General features: G+C 39.5%; 1 protein-coding gene across 8 annotated transcripts; it reads right to left on the reverse strand.

Annotated features, from left to right (window-relative positions):
- Positions 1-676: 676 nt before the first annotated feature.
- Positions 677-24,462, reverse strand: MAK (male germ cell associated kinase). 8 transcript variants are annotated; one of them, XR_001553274.2, is made up of 16 exons: positions 24,297-24,462; positions 20,900-21,232; positions 19,657-19,711; positions 18,541-18,662; positions 17,439-17,518; positions 16,801-16,933; positions 16,535-16,706; positions 12,322-12,489; positions 10,761-11,081; positions 9,128-9,318; positions 8,449-8,579; positions 7,567-7,698; positions 5,706-5,780; positions 4,624-4,802; positions 4,422-4,527; positions 2,806-4,144 (listed from the first exon to the last, which is right to left on the reverse strand). XR_001553274.2 is itself a non-coding variant. In XM_015854608.2 (15 exons), exons 2-15 carry the CDS (start codon positions 20,998-21,000, stop codon positions 2,061-2,063), a joined length of 1,962 nt encoding a protein of 653 aa, XP_015710094.1. In that variant the 5' UTR covers positions 21,001-21,014; positions 24,297-24,462; the 3' UTR covers positions 677-2,060. The 8 variants fall into 8 exon arrangements, 7 of the variants coding, with proteins under 7 accessions (XP_015710094.1, XP_015710091.1, XP_015710093.1 ...); XM_015854608.2 differs by lacking the exons at positions 2,806-4,144; positions 4,422-4,527; positions 4,624-4,802 and adding exons at positions 677-2,212; positions 2,623-2,751 and having other exon boundaries at positions 20,900-21,014; XM_015854605.2 differs by lacking the exons at positions 2,806-4,144; positions 4,422-4,527; positions 4,624-4,802 and adding exons at positions 677-2,212; positions 2,623-2,751 and having other exon boundaries at positions 24,297-24,461.
- Between the last annotated feature and the right edge of the window lie 455 nt (positions 24,463-24,917).

Here is a 24,917-nt window from a genome sequence, read left to right on the forward strand (position 1 = left end):
AGCAGCTGGTTTCCTCACAGGAGAAAGTGATCCAGGAGCAAAACAGGCAGCACATTTACCTCACTGAGAACTGCGTGGTCTCACGCTACCTGAGGAAGTAATGCAGGTCAAGACAATAGCAGTAGCTGAGGGCTGCTGACACTGGTCTGTCGCAGTAATGAGGCAGTATCAGAGGTGAGCCACAACATCAGCAAGTTGGGTTCCAGGCAGCAGGGATGTGGCTGGCCACAAGCAGAGCTGCACCAAGGACCAAGAGCAGGGGTCCTGGCTGCACTGCAGCTATGGAACCAAGCTGCCAACAGGCAGCCTGGTCCCATGCCACACAACTTGGGTTAATGCTGGCCTCGAGCATATGTAGTGAGAGCTAAGGGGAAGCTGCATTCATGGTCCTGGCAGCATCTTTGTAAAGCTCTCAACCAGAACTATTTTAGAAAGCATGAGGGTGGTTTTCATTGCCATAGGCAGTTACAGATATGCTTAAGTGGCATATAAGTATCTCTTAGTACTAGTAGAGTGACAGGTACCTGAGACAAAACCAATAGTAATTGAACTCAATTTTTTAGTGTGTTACTAACCAGATCTCTATAAATCACCTCTAGTATTAAAGTAATGCTAGTGCTTCAGTTTAAACTGACTTCTAATAAGCAATATAGCCCAAGTATTGTGGCACATCAGGTCAACAACAGAAACTGAAAATTTTATATGCAGTTAAAACAATCATACAACTACTTCTCTTTTTACAGTGCCTAAAGTAATAACTACTAGCTTCACACCTTTAAAGAACGTACTCGTTTTGTATTTTAAAATGTCAGATTTAATACTACTAAGTCCAAAACATCTATTCTAAACCCAGCTGTGAACAGAAGTAGCCTAGATCAACATAAAAAAAATATATTTATTGTACATTGGGAAATCCTTTGCAAGATATTACTCTAAAACTTAGCATAGGTATCAAGGAAAAGTATGAAACAAGCATATAAACATTGAGGTATTGCATTATTAAAGCTTGTGTGTGTTGTTGGGTACTTAAGCTGGCCTTCAAGATCTAAAGCAGAATGTAACCTCTTTGAAAAGCAGCTTTATTTCCTCCCTCACATAATTCATGTGACCTCTTTAAGTTGCAGAGAAGCCTGTAGCTTAGTAGTGTCATCACCCAGTAAGATGCTTACCAACTGCTTATGCCTTTTTAGGCTAATTCACCATTAGAACAGCTGATGAGACTGCAGATATTTGGATTCCTTAAGACAGTGCTGTGATACACCTCTGGCAAGGGAAATGTGAATCCCTGCAGATCAACTGAAAATGGACATAAGATAATTCTAACAGTAGAGCCTCGGTTTAAGCTTCACTACAGTTTGGTGAGGTAACTGCAGCATTCAGTACTTGCTTAGCTGCTTTCCAGTGTTGCTACTGCCACACATTTTCAGATCTTCAATGTGCAGTTTGTTAGCATAGCGTTGATGTCCTGCTACAAAGGAGTTCTCATTGCATTTATACACTGCAGACCCTGAGCAACTCTTTAGGTACAGGTGAGTTCTGAAATCTTTGTAGGATGCTGGTGTTCTTCACAAAGCCCAGGCTGTGCTTTCACTGTCATGTTTCCAGGAAGGAACCAGAGTATCAGCTGGGAGCCTGGTGCTGCTCTGCTTTAGCCCCAGTTCAAGCTGTTTGCATACATGAAAGCAGCTTATGTCAATGGTGGACTTTGCATAGGGCAAAGTACTCTAGCAGTTGTTTTCTAAGATAGTTCTAAGTTGTTTTCTGTTGATAGGAAGTCCTCTATAGAGAAATGTCAGGTGAAATCTACTTCTCATTACTTTTAAATACATTTGGCAAGATGTGTTGTACAATACTTTATGAAATCCCACTTCATAGCCAGTATTTTAAACGTTATGTGACTTCATTTTTTGTGCATAGGTAGTAGAACACAAGGTTGGCTGGTTGTTCTTACCTTTACTATTGCAAAGTCTTAGGAATGAGTAGAGCAAAGAGGCATTTCAGGCTTCTTGTGCAGGAGAACTGAACAAAGCTCACACAATACCTACACAGGATGGCATTTTCTATCTGTGTCCTCCATATTTAGCCATCCAGTCTGTTCTTCCATGTACTGGCTGAACTGTTGGTGCGTGAGTTAAAATATTCATGTTTTTTGCTGAATTGTAAGTAGGACCTGCTAACTGAGCACGAGCAGCTTTGGTTTTCCAGGAATAATCTGAAAGGAACAAGAACTTAGAATTAATGGTAACTACAGTAGTTAAAATAATAATACCAAAGGTACAGAGCAACCCAATAGGGCTAGTAAAGAACAGAGCAATTCATTTTAATACAGTGCATGTGCTATATCTGTAACATCATTTGTGAATTTACTGAGTCACCTAAGGGGGAGGTATTTACCTTTTTTGAAGTTTCTTAGACCACTATAGGCATGGTTCAACATCATTCAATCACATTAAATAGCATTATAAAGACTCAGGACTGCCACATGCTACAAGGAAGTCTCTGTCAAGAAAATGCCTCTAAACCCATTTAACTCTGATGTTGATGTTGCTTAAACCTGAACATATCTACTTTCCATCCTAGTGTTGAGAAAAACTTACATGTGTATGCTAAGATGTATCTTACCAGATACAGATGGACCAATAGGAGCTAGTTGTATCCGTTGTCCAGCTGATCCAACTTCTTTCTTATGAAAGGAAGGGATGTATCCTCCTGATGGGTTGTAAGTAGCACCTCCCACAAAGTCAGAATTTCCTGTTGATATTAAAACCTCCTGTAATATTTTTAGTTGCATTCATAAAATCTGCATTTTTTTTGGTAGTCATTTCAAAACATAGTTGAATGATCACACGACTAATGAGTATTGTTCTGCCTCAGTGCTTGTCTGGGGGTAAGAAGTAGATATCCTTTCACTTGCATCTTAATTGGACCTTTTCAAAGGCCTAACAAACTCTACAAGTATGTATACTCCAGTACATCCACTCCTATAGTGCAGCAGGGATGAAGATAGAGTGGTATGACAGTTAATTAATATTTCCATTAAACTTAGATTACATAGCAAGAGTTTTACATATCCTTGAGTTTTAGAACAACACAGGGTCTTACCTTTTATTTACTGGAAGCAGGTTTAAGCACTTACATATTTGAAAGTCAACATGCTCTTGTGCTCAACATATTTGACTTAGATCTAAAATGGAACCAAAACTCCTCTTGTGTTAAGTGGTGGTACACTACTAGAAGCTGACTTAGCCAGTTCCCTGGTTAAAGGCCTGCTACAAAAGACCTGGTTCCCCTCTTTTGAAGCCTGATATTTTGTTTTGCTTGGCTTTTACCCCAACTTTCTTTAAGGCAGTGTTGCCTTGGGAATATTGACATAATCACCCTTTCCGTTCTGTCATTTGGAAGCTGAGAAATATTGTGTATTTACACACAGAACTGTTACTGAAATTACTGTACAGTGGTGTGGAAACAATTAAGATACTTAGACTGCTCCAAGAAGATTTCCTATTTATCTTCTCCATACTTGTCATTGCACAGACAGTCTTAAAAACCTGTGTGATGGCACAACATTTGAAGAGAAGGCCTTTATTTTGCTTCAATATCAAGTAACGTTAAATTTTTGTGAACTACAGCCATACCTGATAGTTTGACCTTTACCACTTATGAACACTTGAATCATCTTAACCTTCAGGATGGTTCCAACAGTAGTTAGTAAAATATACAGTGTGTGATTTGACAGAGTTTGTTCTTTTTCCAAATCACCAGCCCCATTGCAATCCCAAAGTATTCCTCACACTAACACCTTCAGTCGTCAGTGCTAATGTCAGAACTAGTGCAGTGGATTCATAAGATACAGAATTGGTTATCTACAAACCACAAATGTATGCTGAGCTTGTTACAAGCTGTGTTGGGTCATCACATACCTCCTCTTTGGGAACTAAGAGTAAGCATTCAGCTGAAGATTTACCCATATCCCCAAAGTCCTGTCAACAACTGAGACTCCAGGTGGCTTCCCTTTCTACAGCTGATGCCAGTCTCCAGTGGAGTAAAGGATGACACACAAGTCCTGATGAAAAATAAAGCTTTAATAAAGTACTCAAATAATAACATCCTTAGAGTCACAAGTTCTTCTTTTTCACAGATTTGCCTGAAAAACAAAAAGCAACAGTTTTAGCGTTACATTCCCTTGTCTGCATACAAATGCATGCATTTATTTGTCCCTACTTCCTAATCTTTTCACTAGGAACACTTCACAAGGTATAATTCTGATCTGTCAGAGGATATCTTAACATTCTGAGGCCTAGAAGTAAGAACATGGCAGGCCTAAATGTAACCTCAAAACGACTTATTCTGCCTGTTTCTTATCTACAGCTCTGCAAAAATACCTGTTAAAAATTTCTCAACCATTTTTCTCTTCCTCTTACCTCTTCATTTTTGATGTTCTTCATGAGCTTTTCAGCAGAAAATGGATAAGCACAGCCAGAGGAACAGTCTGGGTGAAACTGAGAGGTCTGAAGGAACTGTCTTTTCCTTGGATAGAAGAACAATAGGAAATTCAGTGCAAAATTATGACTGCTAACATTTAAAAAACACGCATTGAGAAGTACACAGTAGGTTGTTCCTTACCTCTGGCAACTGCTATGCAGAACAGAAGTTCTTGCTGTAGAAGTCCATCAGGCATCAAGAAGGTCCAGCAGCAGATGTGTACACAAACACAGTGCCAGCAAGCTTAAGCATGGCCTGGGCAGTATACCTCAGTGCATGCCTGACTCTTCTCAAGGGATGAAGCCATTGAAGCGTTCAAGCTGGGCAGTAAGTTGAGAACAAACTACAAGTAGTTGCAAAGGGATACAGTACACACCTCAGCTGCCAGAAATGGAGGAATAGGTGAAGCATTCCAGCTTTACAATGCTTGTAGTGAGGAGTGTGTTTATATCTAAACACAACTGCCTGGAAACCTGAGTTTTCACCTGTTTACACTGAGGTTAATGACCTAAATCTCTGCAATCACAGTACTGTAAACTCAGTGTAATTAGCAAAGAATGAGAATGCAGTCGGTGGTGCAAGTGGCAAACAATACTATGAGTGAGCAGTCCTTCAGAGATACACGTGTCTCTCCTTTAGGATCAGTTCTTCTCCAGAAGAAAAGTTATGAAGTCTCTTCATGGAACATTCAGATGTCATTTAAAAGGAACTTGAAAGCATACTTGTGATCACTTCATTCTCTCAGATTTCAAAGAGCGTACTGACACAATTCAGGTTAGCCTGAATGAGTTAATCTACATGTAATGGGAAATGACTTGCCCTCCTTCAGCATAACACCATTTAGATGCAGATTCAGAAGTGAAACAAATAGACCTTACTTATGTGGATAACTTTTACTTGAGTTCATCCAGGTGACTACTCCAAAGAATAAAATTCAAGGTGGAAGCTGTTTTTCACACTGTGTTACACTGTGGTAACTGAGATAGACCTCTGTTATTTCCCTGCTGCTGGAGGAGTTGCTACAGCTTAACTGATAGGTGAGTGGACCCTGCTTTGACTAAAAGCAGGCACAACAAAGAAAGCAAAGTTTGACAAAACACATTACAACTGAAAACAAAGAATATGATCTTTTTGGAATCCTCACCATAGGTGTATTTTTTTGGAAACAATGCAAAACAAATATGAAATGTGCAAAGAGCCAGGTTATAATGGCTATAAATTACCTTTTGGATCCTCTAATTTTTCATTCAATCTTTCTTTGCATGATAGTTTTTCAATGGGTGTAATTAAGTTCTCTTCTGTAGATAAGGAGAACAAAAGAGAGAAAAAGATGGAAAGACAGAATTTTATACAGAGAAAGTAGATGAATCTGGTTAGGTGATACCAAAGAAATGAGGAAATGCAGATCAAGAAAGAATAGCTGACACTGAAGTATTTATAATCTCATACTCCTTTGTTTTTACAAGCAGGAAGTGTTACTTAAACTACATTTTGGTTCATTAGAAAGTAGCTAAAAAAAGTAAGTAGTTCACCAACAACGCAGTCACATTAAGTCACAAAAGCCTAAATCACAAGTTTAAGCATTCAGGTGTACTTGCTAAGTCAATGGATCATAGCTTTACCGTTCCTTACAAATAAAGCATTTGTAACTATCTGTTCTTATTCCACCCCAGAGCAGCATTGTGGGTATGGAAAAAATAAAAGCACCTGAAGAAACTAAACATAGTTATTTAAACACCAAGCAGCACAGTGTCAGCTTTCAATCCTGTCAGTTTGAAAAAGGACTACACACATCATACATGCACTATATTTCTCTGATCTGTGGTCCAACTATCAGTCTGTCCTATTGCATCACTCCAGCAGATCCTGTTACCTTTCCATTTCTTAAATCCTCTCCATCATTTTGGATGAACAACTTACACTTCACCTGACTTCCAAAAGGATAATAATGTTTTGATAACACTACTGGATGGCTACTAAAGTTCTGTTAAAAAGGCATGCAGCAGCTGCAAGTAAACAAGCCTTCTAAAGATCTTGTACAAACATATTAGGTCAGGCAGTGTAACGTTATAATGTGATGGAAAGTACAGCAACAGTAGCAGGGTGGCACAGTCCTAATCTAAAGCAAAAAAAGGATAAGACCAGATACAGCAGCCATGAATACAGAAACAAAGGGGAAAAAAAAGCTGCTTACCCTTACAAAAACTCAGGTAGGCAGAGATCTCCAATGAGATACCCTCACCTCCGCTGCTAATCTTTAAATGAGGTTTGGGAAGGCGTGGATCCTGGCTCCACCCCTTCTGGTCAAGCTCATTGCTTGCACCTGAGCTCCCCTGGGTTGGCCCTGCCTTCCCACCAGGTGCTCAATCACTGCTTCAGGCCCTGACTTAGCATTTCTGTTACAGATGGTCATTAGCATCAATGTTGGGAGTGACTCATGCTGGCTTCAAAGCTGTTAGGGTGATCTCCTATCAGAGGGTGATGGGACCAGCAGTGGTCAGAAGGTAGATTTTAGTCTCAAGTCCTATGCTTTCCGTAGTGAAATCTTAGATAAGCCATTTAACTTGTTTAAGCTTTAGCCTTCACTCTATAGAATGCTGATAACAGCATTTTCCACAAAAGGTAGTATAAAAAGCACCTTACTTTCTGCAAGGGACTTGCAGTAAGGGGACTTCTCATCTGCTAAATACATTAGGTAGTATTTTGATCACATGGGCTTAGCACCCAACACCTTGTTTGTTTTCATATGTGAGACTGCTGTTTTACAGTGTTCCGCATCACACTGACCAGGCAGTAGTGAGATTAAGCTATTTGCTTAAATAATCATAGTAAGATAATAAGTTTAAGAGGATTGCAGACAAAATTTATCTTGACAGAACTTTATTCTAAGAGCTAAACTGTACTTTCTTTATGCTCTGAAGGCAAAATACATAGCTTATCTAAGAAAATGTTATTTTGAGTCTGTATTTAAATGAAGAAAAATAAAGTTTTCCTATAAGCTAAAGCTGACAATAAAAGTTAAACTTTATTGTCTTAATTAAAGTATGATGAAAAACAAGGTGACAGCTTTTATTAGGCTTCTACCTGTATTATTTCTGTTGAAAGGCAATCCTTCTCCAACGTGTGCCAATGGCTTGGAAAACAGCTGGTTGTTCCAGTTTCCATGAGATCCTTCTTTATTGACTGCTACTAAGGAGACGGTCTTAGGATTTACGCCTTAGAAAACAAATTATGGCAAATGTTATTAATTTCCAAAGAACGATATCCATTGATTAGGTTATATTTCTCAAATTAATGTATCTAACTTTCAGTTGAGAACTGTTGTTTTTATGCATTCAAGAGAACTTCTCAAGTAGTTTTACTGCATCTACTTGGTGTCTATAAAATCATAACCTGATATTTATCGCTCTCAGACAGTTAGCAGAAATGAAAGAAACTGATTGAAAATAAAGGTTCTCAAGGCTAAAAATAAACTATTTCTTCAGGAGGACAAAAGTTCTTGTTACTTCAGCATGTTATGAGCATTAGTGAGTTAATGGGATTACACAGCATGAAAGCAGCTTATATATCTAGTGGTTACTATTAATTAACTATATTAATACCGATAAATAAAAAATATGCTTCTTGGAACTATTATTCTCTTAAGTGCAAAATATTTTTTAAACTACTATGCCATTCTCATTGAAACTTAATAAAAACAGAAGTATTATGAGCATGCATAAAAATGTCAGGTATGTAGATTAACTTCCTATTTGTCATTTTTAAATAGGAAAGCTTTTGTCCCCTCTTTTGGGCAAACTGTTGAGTCTTAGGGCATCCTATTAAGCGCTGAAGAAGTGATTTCGTACTTAGAAATCATCACTGTGCTAAAGAGAATTATCCAGTGTGAGATCTGAAGTTTAAATGTACTGTATATAGATAGTCGGCTGTTTGCATTTTCCATGACATGTTGACTTTTCCCCTTACCTGGCAGATATCTTGATTGTTTTAGATAGTACTGTTTTGCTGATGTATTGGTTCTTCCAGAATCGTTTCTCATCAGAACTTTATTTTCCACTCCCGGCTGGATACAATGAGAAGCTTTTGGTTCTGGCACACTGAAAAAGAAATAAATCAAAATGTTCAGGCTGTGTAACCAACAAGTCCACCTTAGAATGCCATGAGCTGAGGCTGGCTTAAGGATGCAGCGCTCTTTTCTTATCCTGCTTTCATCAGTAGACTTTATTTCCACAGAAAGCAACAGCTAAATCTCATACATCATAAGAGTTTTACATGAGAATATGAAAGGGGGGGGGGGGGAAGAAAAAAAAGATGTGTATATGTTATGTTGAATTAAAGGCAACTAAGCAACTGTGGCAGAACTTTCCCTAGCCTCACTGACACAGGAAATCAAGTACTACTTCAGTAAATCACTGTTTCTTAAAAACAAGATAGACACCTATGTTATAGATAGAATGTACAGATGTTACTGGTGCTACATCAATACTGCACTCAAAGCCGACCTGTTCACAAAGCCCTTTGCACTATTGCAGAGTTTCAGTGAGTTAAATTTTAGTAGACCTGTTTTAACCAATCTATAAATCTACTGGCCACTGTGTATTCAAAAACCTTTGTTAACAAGTGATTTTAGAATTACAGGACTTACCTAAAATGACATTCCTTGTTTTTCTTTTCTTTTAACAGTGCAATGCTAGGCTTCTTTGAGCATGACATTCCAAATTCAGCATCATCCAATTCATCCCAGCTGTCCACAGCCTTTATCAAAGTCTGACCCCATCGTCTCCTGCAACTTTTAGGACCCACTGTGCCATTCTGGGGGCCACTAGCCGCTTGTTTCTAGTTCAAATATAAAAATAAATAATAATAATAAAAAAAAAAAGATAAAAAATACAACTTTAATTAAAAGTTTAAATTCTAAGAAAGATTAAATTCTAAAACTTGATATTTTACATATAGTTCACTACTACCACTTAAGAACATTGAAGGATATATATATATATATATATATATACACTTCAATATATATATAAGCCATTGCGTTGTGCCTTTTTTTGGTCATAACCTTAATGATTTTAAGTACAAAATATATAACAAAGTTGGTAGGTATTTTGAGCGCAGCCCTTTTGGACGGCCAGCTTCAGATGGCTCAAATCTAGCTGATGTATTCAGTTAACATTCTGCTTACAGGCCCAGTTCAGCACTCAGCCTCTGTTTCTGGTATCTTGCTGAATTTGCCAGTGGAACAGTAATTGTCAGAAGCTAAAAATCTTACTTTTAAGATTATTATGAGCTTAGAAATTGCAAGGTCCATGTGATTCAAAGTATTGCTCAGTTTGCATCTATTCACTGGTAGCCAGCAGGTGGTAATCAAGGAAACAAATGACTAAAGGTAGCTTGCTCAGGTATTTTCCTGCTCTAGGCATTGAAAGTTCTTACCTTTTTTTTTTTGTGTATACTAACCAATGTTTTTGCAAATTGTTTCTCAAAGCTTAGTGAATGATTGTTATTATAACCACATTACCGCAACAATGCATTAGTAAAAGTTATTATAAAAGAACACAGATTGTTGTTACAAGGAACCCAGGTATGTCCAACCCATGGCCCAGCACAGCTCACAGTGCATCTACGCCAACCCCATGCCATCATGGTGGCAGCTCTTCCCTGCTGAGCAGCCTGGCCAAGCCCCAAGCATTTGCCCATCATTCAGCAGCCACCACAGTGCGCTGCTAATGCTCTTACAGATGAAACCAGAGCAAGGAAAGGGCACAGTGCAGTGCTAACTCCAGTTAAGACAAATAATTCTTAAGTGTTTTGGTACATTGGCTAAATACAGTCCTGTGAACAGAGAAAAAATATCTAGTCTTGCTTTCCATTTTGATGAAGGAAATTGAGAATTGGTTTCAAAATTGCTTTAAAATCAGTAATATGTATTTGTGACTCCATGTTCAGTTATCATAAATACATTACCTGCAAATTTTCTAGGGGCATGTATTGAGTGGCAACCAGATATTCAACTCCAAAATGCAATAATGTCTATCTCCCCAGAGACAGACATTCCTAGTTTCACAATCATGCCGTATTCATGTCATTGCTTTTGGGTGGTATGCACATTCACGAACAATTATTGTCAAGGCCAAAGTACAGGAGGAGTAAGATTTCATCCAAAATCTCTGATGAACACCTTGAGACCTCTCTGAGAATCACAAGCACTGCCATTGAATCAGCCTGATATGTAAGTTTCACAAAACCAGGGTAAACTACCCCAACAGACAACTTACCATGGATGAGTCTTTACTGATAGCTGGAAAAAATGGCTGTGCCTGTGGCTGCTGTTGTTTTGGTATTTGCTGGTTAGCTGTATTCTGAGGCAACTGAATTTGCTGGAGAGGCTGGTGGTTGGCCTTTGACAGGGACTGTGGCTGTGTTTTGTCAGGTTCATCAGGTGAAGACAAAGGTTCTGGCTTGGATACAGCTTCCAGTTTGGGTAAAGTTGGCTTTGGTTCTGTTGGCTGCACTGGTTTAATAGGAGTCTGCTTCTCCAAATATTGTGGAGGAGGTCCTAAAACTTGGCCAACTTGAAAGTATGGGTACTTCAGTGCCTAGAGAAGAAATAACATACTAACTGTACTTCAAAAAGTTGACTTTGGCAACTTCTTTGAGGATATGAGCATGTTCCTGAAGCATTTGAGTAATCTCTATCATAGTAAAGAAAGACAGATGCAGAAGAAGTTTGCGTGTAAATGTATCTAGCCACCTCTCAGCTCTCTCCACCATATAATTTAGTAAGATAGATCCACCTGTGCATGTTATAGAAGCCTTTTTCTTCCCTTCTATGTTTGGTGAAGTCTGTGTTTTTACGTGCATTTTACATTTAACTCCATTCCATGTTCACACAGTAACAAACTACAACTTAAAAACAGGTTGTTTCAACTATAGTAAATAATTGTTGGTTCTCTATTGCATGCTTCCCTGCTAACTATCTTACATACATGACAAATACACCAGTTCTTCCTATTCCTGTGGAACAAGTTCTTGCTGCCACTCCTGGGTCAATGCCTACTCTTTGCTAGTTCTCAAAGAAAGTTTTTGCCTCAGCTGTTCTTGAAAAATCACTGCCTTTGTACCCTCTTCTATGAACATGCATTAAACTTTCCCTTTTGGTTAAGGATTGCACAACTGCTGCAGCTGCTTCCTTGCCAGCTCACTCAGGCAGAACCTGGTTACTTGTTGTCACACAGCATTCTGCATAGAGATGTATAGCACCACGCAACAGTTTGATCTCAGTGACTGTAACAATATATATGCTTTATAAAGTAGACAGACATGGTTGCTCTGCTTTGCACCACCTGCTTAACCACTTCTGAATCACTTTCGTTATGTCCACCAATGATAAACCCATTACCTTCCTTTTGTTTCCCAACTGCACTCTCCTCTCATACCTTCTAAGTAGAATTCTATTAGGTGTACATTCTCAAGAAAAAAGAAGCAGGATGTGTATATCTTTGAAATACCTGATTTTCTAAAATTAACCTAGAAAAAGAAACCATGACCTTAGTGACCTACTGATATGTTCTTATCAAAGTTCTTCCCTTATCACTCAGTACATTGTATGGCCCATTTCCTAGAGAAAAAAAAAAAGAATTATCCTGCACTCTCCCTACTGCATTCCATCTGCAGCTTTACAATAACAAAGCCTTGCTTTCAGTATCTCCCACTGAAGTGTTCAAAAGCCTACTCTGGCCTTCAGAATTATGACAATCAAGTTCTATTTCTGTCACTATCCATTTTTGCCAACACAAGATGATACAGTCTTATCCTTAATAATCCAGATGCTCAGACCTGACTTGCCGTAGGTCTCTTCTTTGGATTCCAGTTCAGCATATCACTCATAAGCTGTATGGCTTCACTGCTTGCATTAGGGATGAGAGTTTTTAAACTTATAGGGACACACTGTGGGAAACGGAAATTCATGGCTGAGGAGAGGTGGTATCCTTCTGGCCAGTCACTCTGTTTAAAAAAAAAAACAAGTTTAAGAAAAAACTCTGTGTGTTTGAGGTATTACATCAAGTTGTATGTTCTGTAGCTTGAGTCATGCTTGGTCTGTGTAGTCCCATCTCATACAGTGAAAAACAAGCATTTCATTGCAATCGCTATGGCACCAGTCAATTCAGCATCAGTCTCAAGTGGCCATCCTTCTTGAGCTCTCCTGTAGGTTAAGGGGAAGCTGTCTTTGTGCGTACAACCCCTGGATGTACTCCCTGAAGGAGAAGAGATTGCAGCAGGTATCAAGGGCACATCCCATATATTACAGAAATAAGCTTGAACGGTTCATTTCTGTGTACTTCCTATATGGGAATACCAGAGTTGAGGCCTTTCTACACAAATTAACACAAATGCCTCCCTACTAAACTGATGAGTATTAACTTGCACCTATGTACTTTCTTTGGGATCAATAAAACTTATGCAGAAGCACTGGCTCTTTTGCATTACACCACCCTACCATGTTTGTGCAACCATGATGTGAACAGATGTGTAACCACTTGATCTATCACTGATTCCACCATTAAGACACTTAGTGAGTTAATTATAACCAAACATTACTGGAATTGGAAAATTATAACCATAAGATGAAAAATTAGTGGGTTTTTGTGTGAGAGTGTTTAACTTTCACGAAGACCTGAAATCCTTAGTTGCTTGATAATTGCATTTTTTGAATACAGAATCCTAGGACTGGAAAAGATCTCAAGAGATCATTGATTGACTCAACCACCTCCCTGGGAAGCCCATTCCAGTGCTCAACAACCCTTTCTGTAAATAAGCTTTTCCTGATATCCAACCTGAACTTATCCTGGTGCAACTTGAGGCCATTTCCCCTTGTCCTGTCACCAGTGAGAAGAGACCAGCTCTGCTCTCACTGCAGTCACCTTTCAGATGTTGGACGAGAGCAATAAGGTCTCCCCCTCAGCCTCCTTTTCCACAGACTAAACAACCCCAGTTCCCTCAGTCTCTCCTCGTACGGCATATTCTCCAAGCCCTTCACAAGCCCTGTTGCCCTTCTTTGGACCTGCTCCAGCACCTCTATGTCCTTTCTGTACTGAAGTGCCCAAAACTGAACCCAGCACTCAAGATGAAGCCTCACCAATGCCGAGTATAGGGGCAGGATTGCTTCCCTAGTCCTGCTCAGCACACCATTCCTGATACAAGCCAAGATGCCATTGGCCAAATGGCATTTCATAAATCTCTCCTTTTCAGGTCATCACTGACCTTTTCATTAAACGGGCATATTCTCAAAGCACAGCCAATACTTGAATTGGATAACTGAATTGCATCTATAATAATTTTATAAAATGGTTATGAAAATAGAGCAAAGTAGTGGCCTGTCACTACTAAAATTTGTTAAACAAAAACCGAAAGCAATCGAATCAGTCAACAGGAGTCATTAGCATGGTATTACAGACTTAAACCACTAAAAAGAAAGTCAGTTTGGAACAAAGACAGCTTCTGGGCATAACTCTTGTCATTCCTTACGGCAAACTAATGGAATAAATAAGTCCACAGATGCACAAAGCAACTAATTACAGCTTTCTGATCTTAGAGGGTTGACTTTCAGTGTCTGTAACCCCTTGGGTCTTTACAAGAGGCTACAATGTTCTGAAATATTCAGGCAGTGTTGTTCCCTCCTTTCTCAAGCAACCAGCCATATGCTTCTTTTCAACTACTAATAAAGCTACAGAATCACACCAGTGAACTAAACAGAGCTCTGCTACACACTGTTAAATTCTCCCTCTGATCCGTTTGCATGACAAGGACTTGTGCTATGCACTGAAAATGTTCTAGAAACTTAAGTGTTGTTCTCATTCTTAGATAATAATTTAATGAGCCTCAAAACATTCTTATTATCCTCGACTTGCGAGCCGATCAAGAAAGAATTAACATCTGGGTTTGAAAACTCAGTTCTTAAAATACTGCTACATATTGCACAGTATTTCTGATGTGTGGTTATAGAAAGCACTGTTTTACACAGAACAGTTTTCACCTGCTCATCTAGACTCAGTTTTCACTGCCACCAGTTATGTGCATACATACATACATATATATATCATATATAGCTCCACCTTTGACCTTTCATACTCTGTCATGATCTTGCACCTGTTTCTCAGTATGTTCTCTTAGATGTTTTCCCACTTTAAGCTCCTAGCTAAACTTACTCTACTTTAGTTTTAAGTTTTCTGTTCCTCAATTCTCTATTGACCACAGCTCCTCTACTGTATGAGACTTACACTTTGTTTTATATTGGCACAACACCAATGGTTTTCCAAGTCTAGAGACTCAGCCCAGTCAGCAATTTCACAGGTATTTATTTATACCCGTGAACAAACTGCCCATACTGCATCTGTCATCTCTTACCTTAGTCACCTCAGTGTTCTTCCCCAAACATATTTTTATTATATTGCCTATTTTATTTTTCTCCAATTGATTCAATATTTGGAAGGTGAGTTTATTTCCTCTCTTTTATTCCAATTGATTCTAACATCTCACTGCTTCATTAGATACCTCAGTTTCAAGGCTTGGCATAAGTCTATCCCTGCTTACACGCTCCCTTTTTCCTCATCCTACTTTGCTTTCTGCCATTACATTCTTTGACTTTTGTCAAGCTACTGTGTTTATTTTCTCACATTCCTGGTTTGAATGTGTTTTAAGTACTTCTTAGGAATTCATTCTCTTTTGAACACTCTTTAACAACTTCTGCAAACTCAACAATTCATCTTTTCAGCTTTTTGATCTGTGTTTCTGTATGTCTCTGTGCATTTTAGCTGCTGCATTCTGATTAGTTCATGTCTTCATTCAGTACAACTCATAACACTTGTAATTCAAGCATTAAGCATATTTAGTTTGTATTAAAAAAAAACAAACACCACACCTTGCAGGAAGTATTTGTTACGCAAAACAAATTCTTATGTTCATACACCCCTTTTCCCAAGAACTTTAACAGAAGTAAACATAACTGCACACATTTTTACAGGCACTACACAAACTTCCCTTGTAGGTCTTAATTATTTTCTGAAAGGGCCAAATATCTTGGGAAACCATTTTCCTTCATTACTTTTTGTCCTTAAGGATACTATATGATGGATTTGTGTTTGAGATCAAGTATTTCTTCTACGCTTAAAAAGTAGAATCATAGAATCACAAGGTTGGAAAGGACCTACAAGATCATCTAGTCCAACCGTCCTCCCTTTACCATACCTACTAAAAACCACTAAACCATATCTCCTAGCTCCTTGTCCAGACACTTCTTGAACACTGCCAGGGATGGCGACTCCACTACCTCCCTGGGCAGCCATTCCAGCACCTGACCACTCTCTGAGAAAAAAAAATCCTTCTTATGTCCAGTCTAAACCTCATCTGATACAACTTGTCGCCACTTCTTCGGGTCCTGTTTGTTGCCTAGCAGAAGAGGCCAAGCCCCTCCTCATCACAACCTCCCTTCAGGAAGTTGTAAAGTGTAATGAGGTCTCCCCTGAGCCTCCTCTTCTCCAGGCTAAACAATCCCAGCTCCCTGAGCCACTCCTCATAAGAAAATATCACAATTCAACTTATTCAGAGTAACTTCCACAAGCTCCAAATTCTAGGCACCAGTCTAGAAAAACCGGAGTTTTGGGAAAGGAAAACTAATCAGGTGTGGCAACATGAAATCCTAAGATTAATTTTCTTCTTTTTCTCCAGTTCTTCTGATGTGTGTGCCTTTAGTTAACTGAACAACTTCATCTGGCTTTCATTATAGAGTAGCACAGGATTACATGTAATAGTAGGATATAAAACAGATGCTCATACGCTACAGAAGTCCAGTATTCTGTGCCTTAGCAGATGTCTACGAAGACAGCTGAGAAGACTTAACTTCCCAGTGAATTTACTAAAATAAATGTATATGTATGTTTCCCCTGCCAGGTAAGTATGATTCTATGTTCTGGAAATGCAATAACATTCAATATTCTATAATCATTTGATGTATTTATTTAAAGTACTATTGCATGAGTTTTAGAAGTCTTACCTTCTTTGGAGTCCCTAATACTTGGCAAATTTTGAAGATTTCATCTACTTCACTTGTGCCTGGGAAAAGGGGTCTTAGTGTGTATAATTCAGCCATTATGCTGCCAACTGCCCATATATCAATAGGCGAGCTGTAAACAGATGATCGCAGCAAAACTTCAGGAGCACGGTACCTATGAGGATGGGAAAAAGTAATAGATAAATTAAAACAATAACCAGAGAAAGGTATTTTGTTAAGATAATATGTTAACTTCATCATATACTTACCACCTGGTGGACACATAATCTGTATAAGGTGGTTGAGATCTCAGCTCTCTAGCCAAACCAAAATCAGCTATTTTTACAAGTTCTGGACCAATGCAAAGAAGGTTTTCAGGCTTCATGTCTCTATGAAAAAATCCTACAAGAAATTAAAGAGAAATTACGGTAAATTGTATAATCATTTCTTAAATAACAAGGTCCAACAGTCATCCAACATTTATACTGAATTGTTTTTTGGGTTGTTTTATTTTTGATTCACCAGAAATGAATGGCAGTCCCACTTCCAACACACACATTTAACCTTCAGTGATTATTACGTCACATATTCTTTAATTAAATTTAAAATGTCTATACAGCCTTTGAGCTTCTTGAGTTTGTTTATTCATATAGCATCTAAGGTAAGGTGAAAGTAGTAAACATTTAACTAAGAATAATCAGTGTTTCTAAAAAAGAAAGCATATATGATTACAAAAGAGGTAACTTCAGATGTTGTTTAAGAACACACCATACTCAAAACAGCTTGGACATTTTATTACTAGAGATAATTAAGAGCCTTCAATAGATATTTTTATTAATTTTATTACTGTACAATTTCTCTTTCCTTATGAAAGTATTTTACAGGCAAACTCTAGCGTCAAACCTACCGTGTTTATGGATGAAAGCTAACCCTTGCAATATCTGATACATCATGTTTCTGATGACTGACTCAGGGAACAACTTGTTTCTGTGAAGAAAGATTAATAACTTCACAAAATTATAAGACAGTATTTTTCCTGTAAGACAGAACACACGTTTCCTCATTTTTCACAGTACTTTTCAAACAGATTAAAACAGACTTGTCAAGTCTTACATACTTAAACTCACATAGTATGTATCAAAAATATCCCTTGTTTCCAAGCCATAATTTTGCTCATTATCTTTACCACCGAGTGGCTTCTCAGCAGAGAGATGTTTACTTGCAGATTAATCTGGCTGCCCTGTAATATGCTTGACCAAATGCATGCACACACTGGTTTAGAGCAAGCATGAGACTGCCCTGCATAGCACCACTCTATGTGTGCTACCCAGTGGTACTCTCATGGAAGCCTGAGCAAGAGCAATGCTTCCCAGCTGTAAGTTAACATCACACTAATATTGTTAACAGCTATCTAAAGGCTTTGTATACAAGGAGATAAAGGTATATGACAGAACCTGAAGGAAGCACAGCAAAGGCAAAAAGAATTCAAAGGAAAATGTTATTAAAATAGCAAGTCCTGATCTAAAGTCCACCATGAAAGCATTGCTTTGTGCTGTTTCTCCAAGACTGCCACATCATACAGTACATATAATGATCTTCTTGTACTCTCATGCATGTTCATGAGAAGATGATCACCCCCACCTCAAGGCAAATCCATTAGCAAAAGCAGAATGAGTGGCATTGGTCCAATCCTTCACGTGTTAATGAAGGCTAATAAAGAAAAAAAGTATCTGGAATTTCTCTTATGGCTCAATAAATACTAAAGACATGCAAGTTATCACACCAACAACTTCATGAAGTCTTACTCCAGAAGTATTACAATGTTCAACGCTGTTACACTAAGCTATGCAGCATTTTACCCTCAGGTAAGCAGGTGCAGCAGATCCTGTTCACATCAGTGGGGCTGCAAGAAGAGCCTAAAACAGAAATTCCAGTATGTCCTTCAAGACAGTATAAGAAACATACATAAAGGATGATAGCACAATACTTGTTCTCTGAGAAAGATATACCTGTCCTTCATCAACTGATAGAGATTTTCCTTCATGTACTCAAACACAAAATAGAGATGATCATTTTCCCTGATGACTTCTTTCAGCTTTACTACGTTGGCATGGTTTAGCTTCTTCAGAGACTGTAACAGAGACAAAAACAGGGTTTCAGTCACTGTCAAGTTATCTATCTATCTCCTTATCTGAGCTGAATTTGTACTGCATAAAATTTACTAGTTAGGAATTAACAAATCATGCCTGTCAGGTAGCCTCTAATTATCTTGTAATTTTCCCATTACCTCTAAGAGCATCAAAATAGCATTTGAAATTAATTCCAATATAAAAACAGCAAATATTAACAGTGGCTCAAAATTCTATTTGTAGGGATTACATCGTAGCTGAGGTGAAGAATAACACAAGAACTTAACTGTCTAGAACAAAAGGCCATCCTGCACCTCCAACAGCTTTTGCTTACAGAACTGAGTAAGAATGCCTAGCAATTTTTGTTTTGTTTTGTTTGAATCATAGAATTACCAAGGTTAGAAAAGGCCTACAAGAGCCAGCATACCACCAACACTGCACACTAAACCACATCACTCAGTACAACATATAAACATTTCTTGAGGCACCCCCAGGGACTATGAGTCTCCCTGAGTCTACCACCTCCCTGGGAAGCCCATTCCAGTACTTGGCCACTCTTTCAGAGTAGTTTTTCCTAATGTCTAACCTAAATATCCCCTGGCACAAATTGAGGCTGCTCCCTCTGTTCCTATCACTAGTCACATGGCAGAAGAGGCCAATCCCTACCTTGCCACAACCTCCCTTCAGGTCATTGTAGAGAGTGACAAGATCTCCCCTAAGCCTTCTCTGAGCTGAACAATTCCAGCTCCCTCAGCTGCTCCCCATAAGACTTCTGCTCCAGACCCCTCACAGCTTTGTTGCCCTTCTCTGGGCAAGCTCCAGGGCCTCAGCATCTTGTCATGAGTGGCCCAAAACCAAACACAGTACTCAAGATACAGCCTCACCAGGGCTGAATAGAGAGAGATGCACTGGTGCCTGTGCACCGTAGATGCCCTTTTCCTTCAGGCAAACCCAACGAGGCACTTATTTTCAAGTGTAGTATGTTCACCATCTTACCTTGACTTCTCTCAAATTCATGCACTCATCCCATGAATAGAACTTCCTTTTCATTCTGAAATAGAAGTCAAAGAAAGTATTTTCAGTAACAGAGAATGCTTTTAGAACAAAACAAGATCCAGATGTGTTATTTTCTTAATACAGCACTAGCTCTTTCTTGAACCAAATCTAAAACGTTCCACAGTACCTTTCAGCAACATAATTCTTACATTTATTAGAAATTTAATTACTTTGTGACTGTTGCATACATTCTTAGTTGAGTAGTTAACAGGAGACAATTATACTATCAAGTATTTCTAAAGCATCAAGGACATACAATCCCGTTGCATCACTTGAATTGTGCCCTTAATAAGGAGGACAGCAACAGTGACACTGCAAATAAAACATGGATTTTGAAACAAGAAAAGCTGCTTCTTTTTGCCCACATCACAAATCCTAGGAGAACAAGAAAACTGTATTTGTGAAATCTGCAAAGCATCTTAACTGCCTAAAATTATAATTAAATATAGTGTCATTATTTCAAGCAATAACCGTACATAAAAGTGATTACACTGTTATATATAGACTGTTGTATTTACTTGGAAGCCTTCAGTAAAAATATAATTAGGTGTTACTCAGATTTTGGGACTGGGTTATGAATGTCACATTCCTTACTGCACTTCTCCACAGTTCTAGATGCTACAGAGCAGCTATTTAAAACTTATATTTCAATTAAGAAGCATTCATCTTCATTCAAAACTATCCCCCCCCCCCCCCCCTAAACTCCTAACTTGAAAACAACAGCAACAATAGCAAAAATCACACAGTTTTACATCCTGAGATACCAAGAATGGAAAACACTTCCCACAAAACTCTGCACCGTTTGCCTGCAAGTTACACAAATGAATGTGTCTCCTGATGTACTAGAAGGAAATATGACACAAGCTCAGTTAAGCAAGTAGATTAAATCTTTTGTTATCACAGAATCACAGAACTGTAGGGGTTGGAAGGGACCTCCAGAGATCATTGAGTCCAACCCCCCTGCCAAATCAGGTTCCCTACACCACATCACACAGGTAGGCGTCCAGGCGGGTCTTGAATATCTCCAGAGAAGGAGACTCCACCACCTCCCTGGGCAGTAATATCCTTTCAAAAAAGGGAAAAGGGAAACATTCTTTTCTCTTATACATAGACAGTATAGAGCAATAACATCAAAATCTTGCAGCTTTTCCAAGTATCTTTACTCTATGCAGACATTACATACCGTTTGATGGCCACAAGCTCTCCTGATTCATTGCTCTTTCCCATCAAGACACTGCCATAGGTGCCATCACCCAGCTGCTTCATGATTGTGTAACGGTTCATTTTGTCTTATTAAACTGCAATAGACAAAGGCTTATGAAATTCTGGGTCTCTTCTGTATTTTTAAAGGATATTTTGCCTTCTGATTTTTTTTAGGCTGTCAGGAAGCAGATTTCTCTAAGGTTGCTGGATGTTTCCCCATAACACAGCAGGATGGTCACCAGTCTCCTCTAGAATTGCATGTGTTTTGAGATCCACTGTGAGGTAGAAGAGCATGGTAATTCTCAGGTAGATCCTGAAAAAAACCCACAACATAAGTGAATAGGCAAATATGTAATTTTATGGGTTTTTTTTAGGCAAAAGGCACCCTACAATTTCTTTGTAACAGTAACCTGAGATCTATTTGTGTTCTTTAAAATAGAACACCTCAGTGTGACTAGTTCCTTTAAATCCTTCAGCCCACTAAAGGTGCCAAGTCTAGGATTAGGGTCAGAGTAAGCAAGGAACAGATAGTCAAGATCGCTGTTATAATTCCCTAGACCTACAAAATCCAGTAAGTTTCTGTTAGATTTTCCTGCCTCTACAACTACTGACTGCAGCATTTATTTACTGTAGCCTAAATGCTTAAATATCAACCATCTACTGTTATCCTACTCCCAGCATTATCTCTAACTTGTGTCTCTGCTGTTTCAAAATCCAGAATAACTCAAGTGAGTTGGCATGAACTTCAGCTAGAGATGCAAAATTCAGCACACAGCTTTATCCTCATGCCAGAATTAGCTACAAGTAAGGCTGTCCAAACAGATTAAGGCACTCCAATTCAGTAGGTAACAAACTTACGGGTCTGGCAAAGAGCAACAATAAAACTGGCCCCTTAAGAGTGTGAAACCCACATGCTGGAGCAGGCATCTGCTCAGTAAGAGAAACATCTGATTGGAAAAAGCACTGATGTTTCCTAGCTGTTATTACTTTGAAAAGCTGCATCCCTGGAGATATCATAAGGTACACCTTGTCTTTCACTGTTGCTTCTGTTATCATGTTACCATGGAGGAATCCTGCACCAACTGTCATGATACCAGCAATAATTGACCTAGTGGACAATCCCAGTCCATCATCTTTGCACCAGACAACCACCAGTATGGTAACAAGGAATATAAAGCAGTTTCTATCCATTCTCCCCAAAGCCCATTTCTACAGTAAAGTAAAATCACTGGTTAAGAGCCAGTAAAGTACTGCATGGTAAAGCATTTGGGCTACTGGTGATGTACTTTTTCTTAATAACTATAGTTAATCTTATGTAGTAGTGGTTAGGTGCATCACCCTTTCAGTTTTATTCCTGCTATATCATTTCATTTATTACCTAATTGCTTTAAAATTGAGGAGGTGCTCAATAACTGGTCCAAGCCACGACTTAGCATTTCCACTGCAGATACTGAAAGCTCACTATCAGGTCACTTCAGAGCCGTCTCATTCAGACTGAATAGCCTCAGCTTTCTCAGCCTGTGCTCATAGGGGAGGTGCTACATCCCTTGGATCATTTTTGTGTCCCCCCCATGGACACTCCAACAGGTCTATGTCTCTTCTGTCCTGAGGTCTCCACATCTGGATGCAGTGCTCCAGGTGAGGTTATTCAGGTGGTCATGAAACTGATCATCACTTATAGCAGGAGGGACTTACAGCTATGGGATCCATAGTCCTTACCTTCCGATCCATCTGCTGGGGTGTGTGAAGAGGAACCTAGATTAAAACCCTGCCAAAGACCCCTGATAGCTCTTCCCCAAAGTCCCTCCTTTCACTCTGAGAGAAACCAAACTGGCGCCTGCAAGCCCAGCGCCATACAGGACACATACAGGACACTCCATTGCCAAAACCCCCCAAACTTTTGGCAGTGGAACTAGCCACAAAGTCAGGTGCTTATAGACAGGACCCTTCAATTCTTTCAGTGTCCTTATCCAGTGCAGGGAGCATAGAAGATGACCCATGTCACAGACAATGAAAATCATCCATTCTATTTTTTATTGGACTTTCATATATACTTTTCCTGTCTACTGCCTTTCTCAGAATTCATATTTATAACTTACATCCTCAAGTTCCTCAATGCGCTCTCATCTTTAATACTTTGAGCATCATTTCTTCTACAAGACCATTTGTTGGCTGCAGCAATAAGCAGATAAGTGTTTGTGCCAAGCTAAGATATATACTAGCTAGTCATATGTTGGTCTTTATTGATCATTAAAGTTGTGTGTGTGAATATATATATACACAAACACACAGACATTTTATATTTACATACACAACTTGATGAAGATCTTCCAACGCGTATTTTTACAGTATCTAAAGCAATGACATACTGTGCTTGTATGTTACGCATAGGCGCACACAAACACAAAACACAAAGTGAAGTTAATTGTAGGAGGATTTGGATGCCGGCGCTTCTCTGCTTCAACAAACGTAACATATACATGATATCAATATTTATGAACCATAATACACACCACATACATTCATCGCAATATGGATGCATGCCAGGCTGTTCTACTGATGACTCTCATGAACAAGTTCACTTAGTCACGCTAATAGTCCGACAGTGATAGGACAAAGGAGAAAGGTTTTAAACTAAAAGAGAAAACTGAGGTGAGATATTAGGCAGAAATTCCTCATTCAAAGGGCAGTGAGGCAGTGGCACAGCTGCCCAGAGAAGCTGTGGGTGCCCCATCCATGGAGATGCTCGAGGCCAGGTTGGATGGGGCCTTGGACAGCCTTGAGCTGGTGGGGACAGCCCTGCCCACAGCAGGGGGGTGTGGTTGGGTGGGCTTTAAGGTCCCAAACATTCTAAGCTGTTCTATGATTCCATGTTTCCATGCTCTAGATTTTGCTACAATCAGCATCTGCACACTTTGTAGAGATGTCATAATAGTTGTCTACCAAGCAGATGGGAAATCCTATTGCAAACAACAGCTGGCTTTATACTCTTAACGACATGCTACCTATAATCTCCTCACGCAGGATTACAGAAGGATGAAAGCAGGGGACAAATAGAGGACAAAACGCAAACACATGAAACCATCCACTGATTTATATAAACTTACAAAACCTGAACTGCTACATATTTTCAAGTTCTACGCAACACTACTAGTGGTTTTAACTACCCGCATTACAGTTTAAAATGGAATTAATAACAGCAAACTACCCTCATTTCTGCTATACCCCGTTTCACCAACCTGTCAGTGTGAAGCTCAGCAGCCCGGCTCACAGAGGGGCAGGACACATCCCATATACACCTCAGTGTGAAACATCGTTCCTAACCCACACCACTGACCCCCACCTCCCCCTCCAAGCCCCGATCCCCCCCCACTCACCGCAGCGCTCCGGCCCCGCGCTACCAACCGCGAACCGCCGCCCCGCCGCTTCGGCTCGTTGCCGGGGCTACGCAGCGAGTGGGCCGGGCCTACGGAGGAATCCGTCCCCCCGTGGTCATGTGGTGGTGGCTAAAAACCCGAGAGTGGTTGTGGTTGTAGTATGTCTGCGTAGGGTTGGAAGGGAGCTTAGAATTCCAACCCTGTGCTGTGAGCAGGGCTGCCCCCACCAGTTCAGGTTGCTCAGAGCCCCATCCAACCTTGGACTTGAACACCACCCTCAGCTGTACCAGCACCTCACCACTCACTGAATAGAGATTTTTTTCCTAGTATCTAATAGCATTAACGACACAAGCTTTCTAAAATGTGTAGCTCATCTCCTCAGAAGGCCTCCTGTACCCCTGGACACACATAGTGTCCTGCTGTGTGGTCTAGCTTTGTGAATGGGAGTAGCTCAGTTGTGTTATATAGCTTCCCCCCAAAAAGACAGAGAGGAAAACCCTATAAATCCAGAAAGAAACCCCAGAACCCACACAGGAAAAAGCAAGAAGCAAACTCAGGAATTCTGCCCCACTGCACCATTAGTGTTTCCAGAGGAGCTCTGCTTCTTGTCTTCCCACTGTT

Source organism: Coturnix japonica, chromosome 2 (genome assembly GCF_001577835.2).
Source record: "Coturnix japonica isolate 7356 chromosome 2, Coturnix japonica 2.1, whole genome shotgun sequence".
In the NCBI taxonomy this organism is placed as follows: domain Eukaryota; kingdom Metazoa; phylum Chordata; class Aves; order Galliformes; family Phasianidae; genus Coturnix; species Coturnix japonica.

Excerpts from the sequence above, each read along its gene's own strand:
- MAK (XM_015854608.2), bottom strand. The coding sequence starts at position 21,000 with ATGAACCGTTACACAATCATGAAGCAGCTGGGTGATGGCACCTATGGC. Across the intron at positions 17,519-18,540 it reads TATCAGTTGATGAAGGACAG|AAACAAGTTGTTCCCTGAGT; the intron begins GTATATCTTTCT and ends CTTTCTTCACAG. Across the intron at positions 12,490-16,534 it reads TATTAGGGACTCCAAAGAAG|AGTGACTGGCCAGAAGGATA; the intron begins GTAAGACTTCTA and ends TTTTTTAAACAG.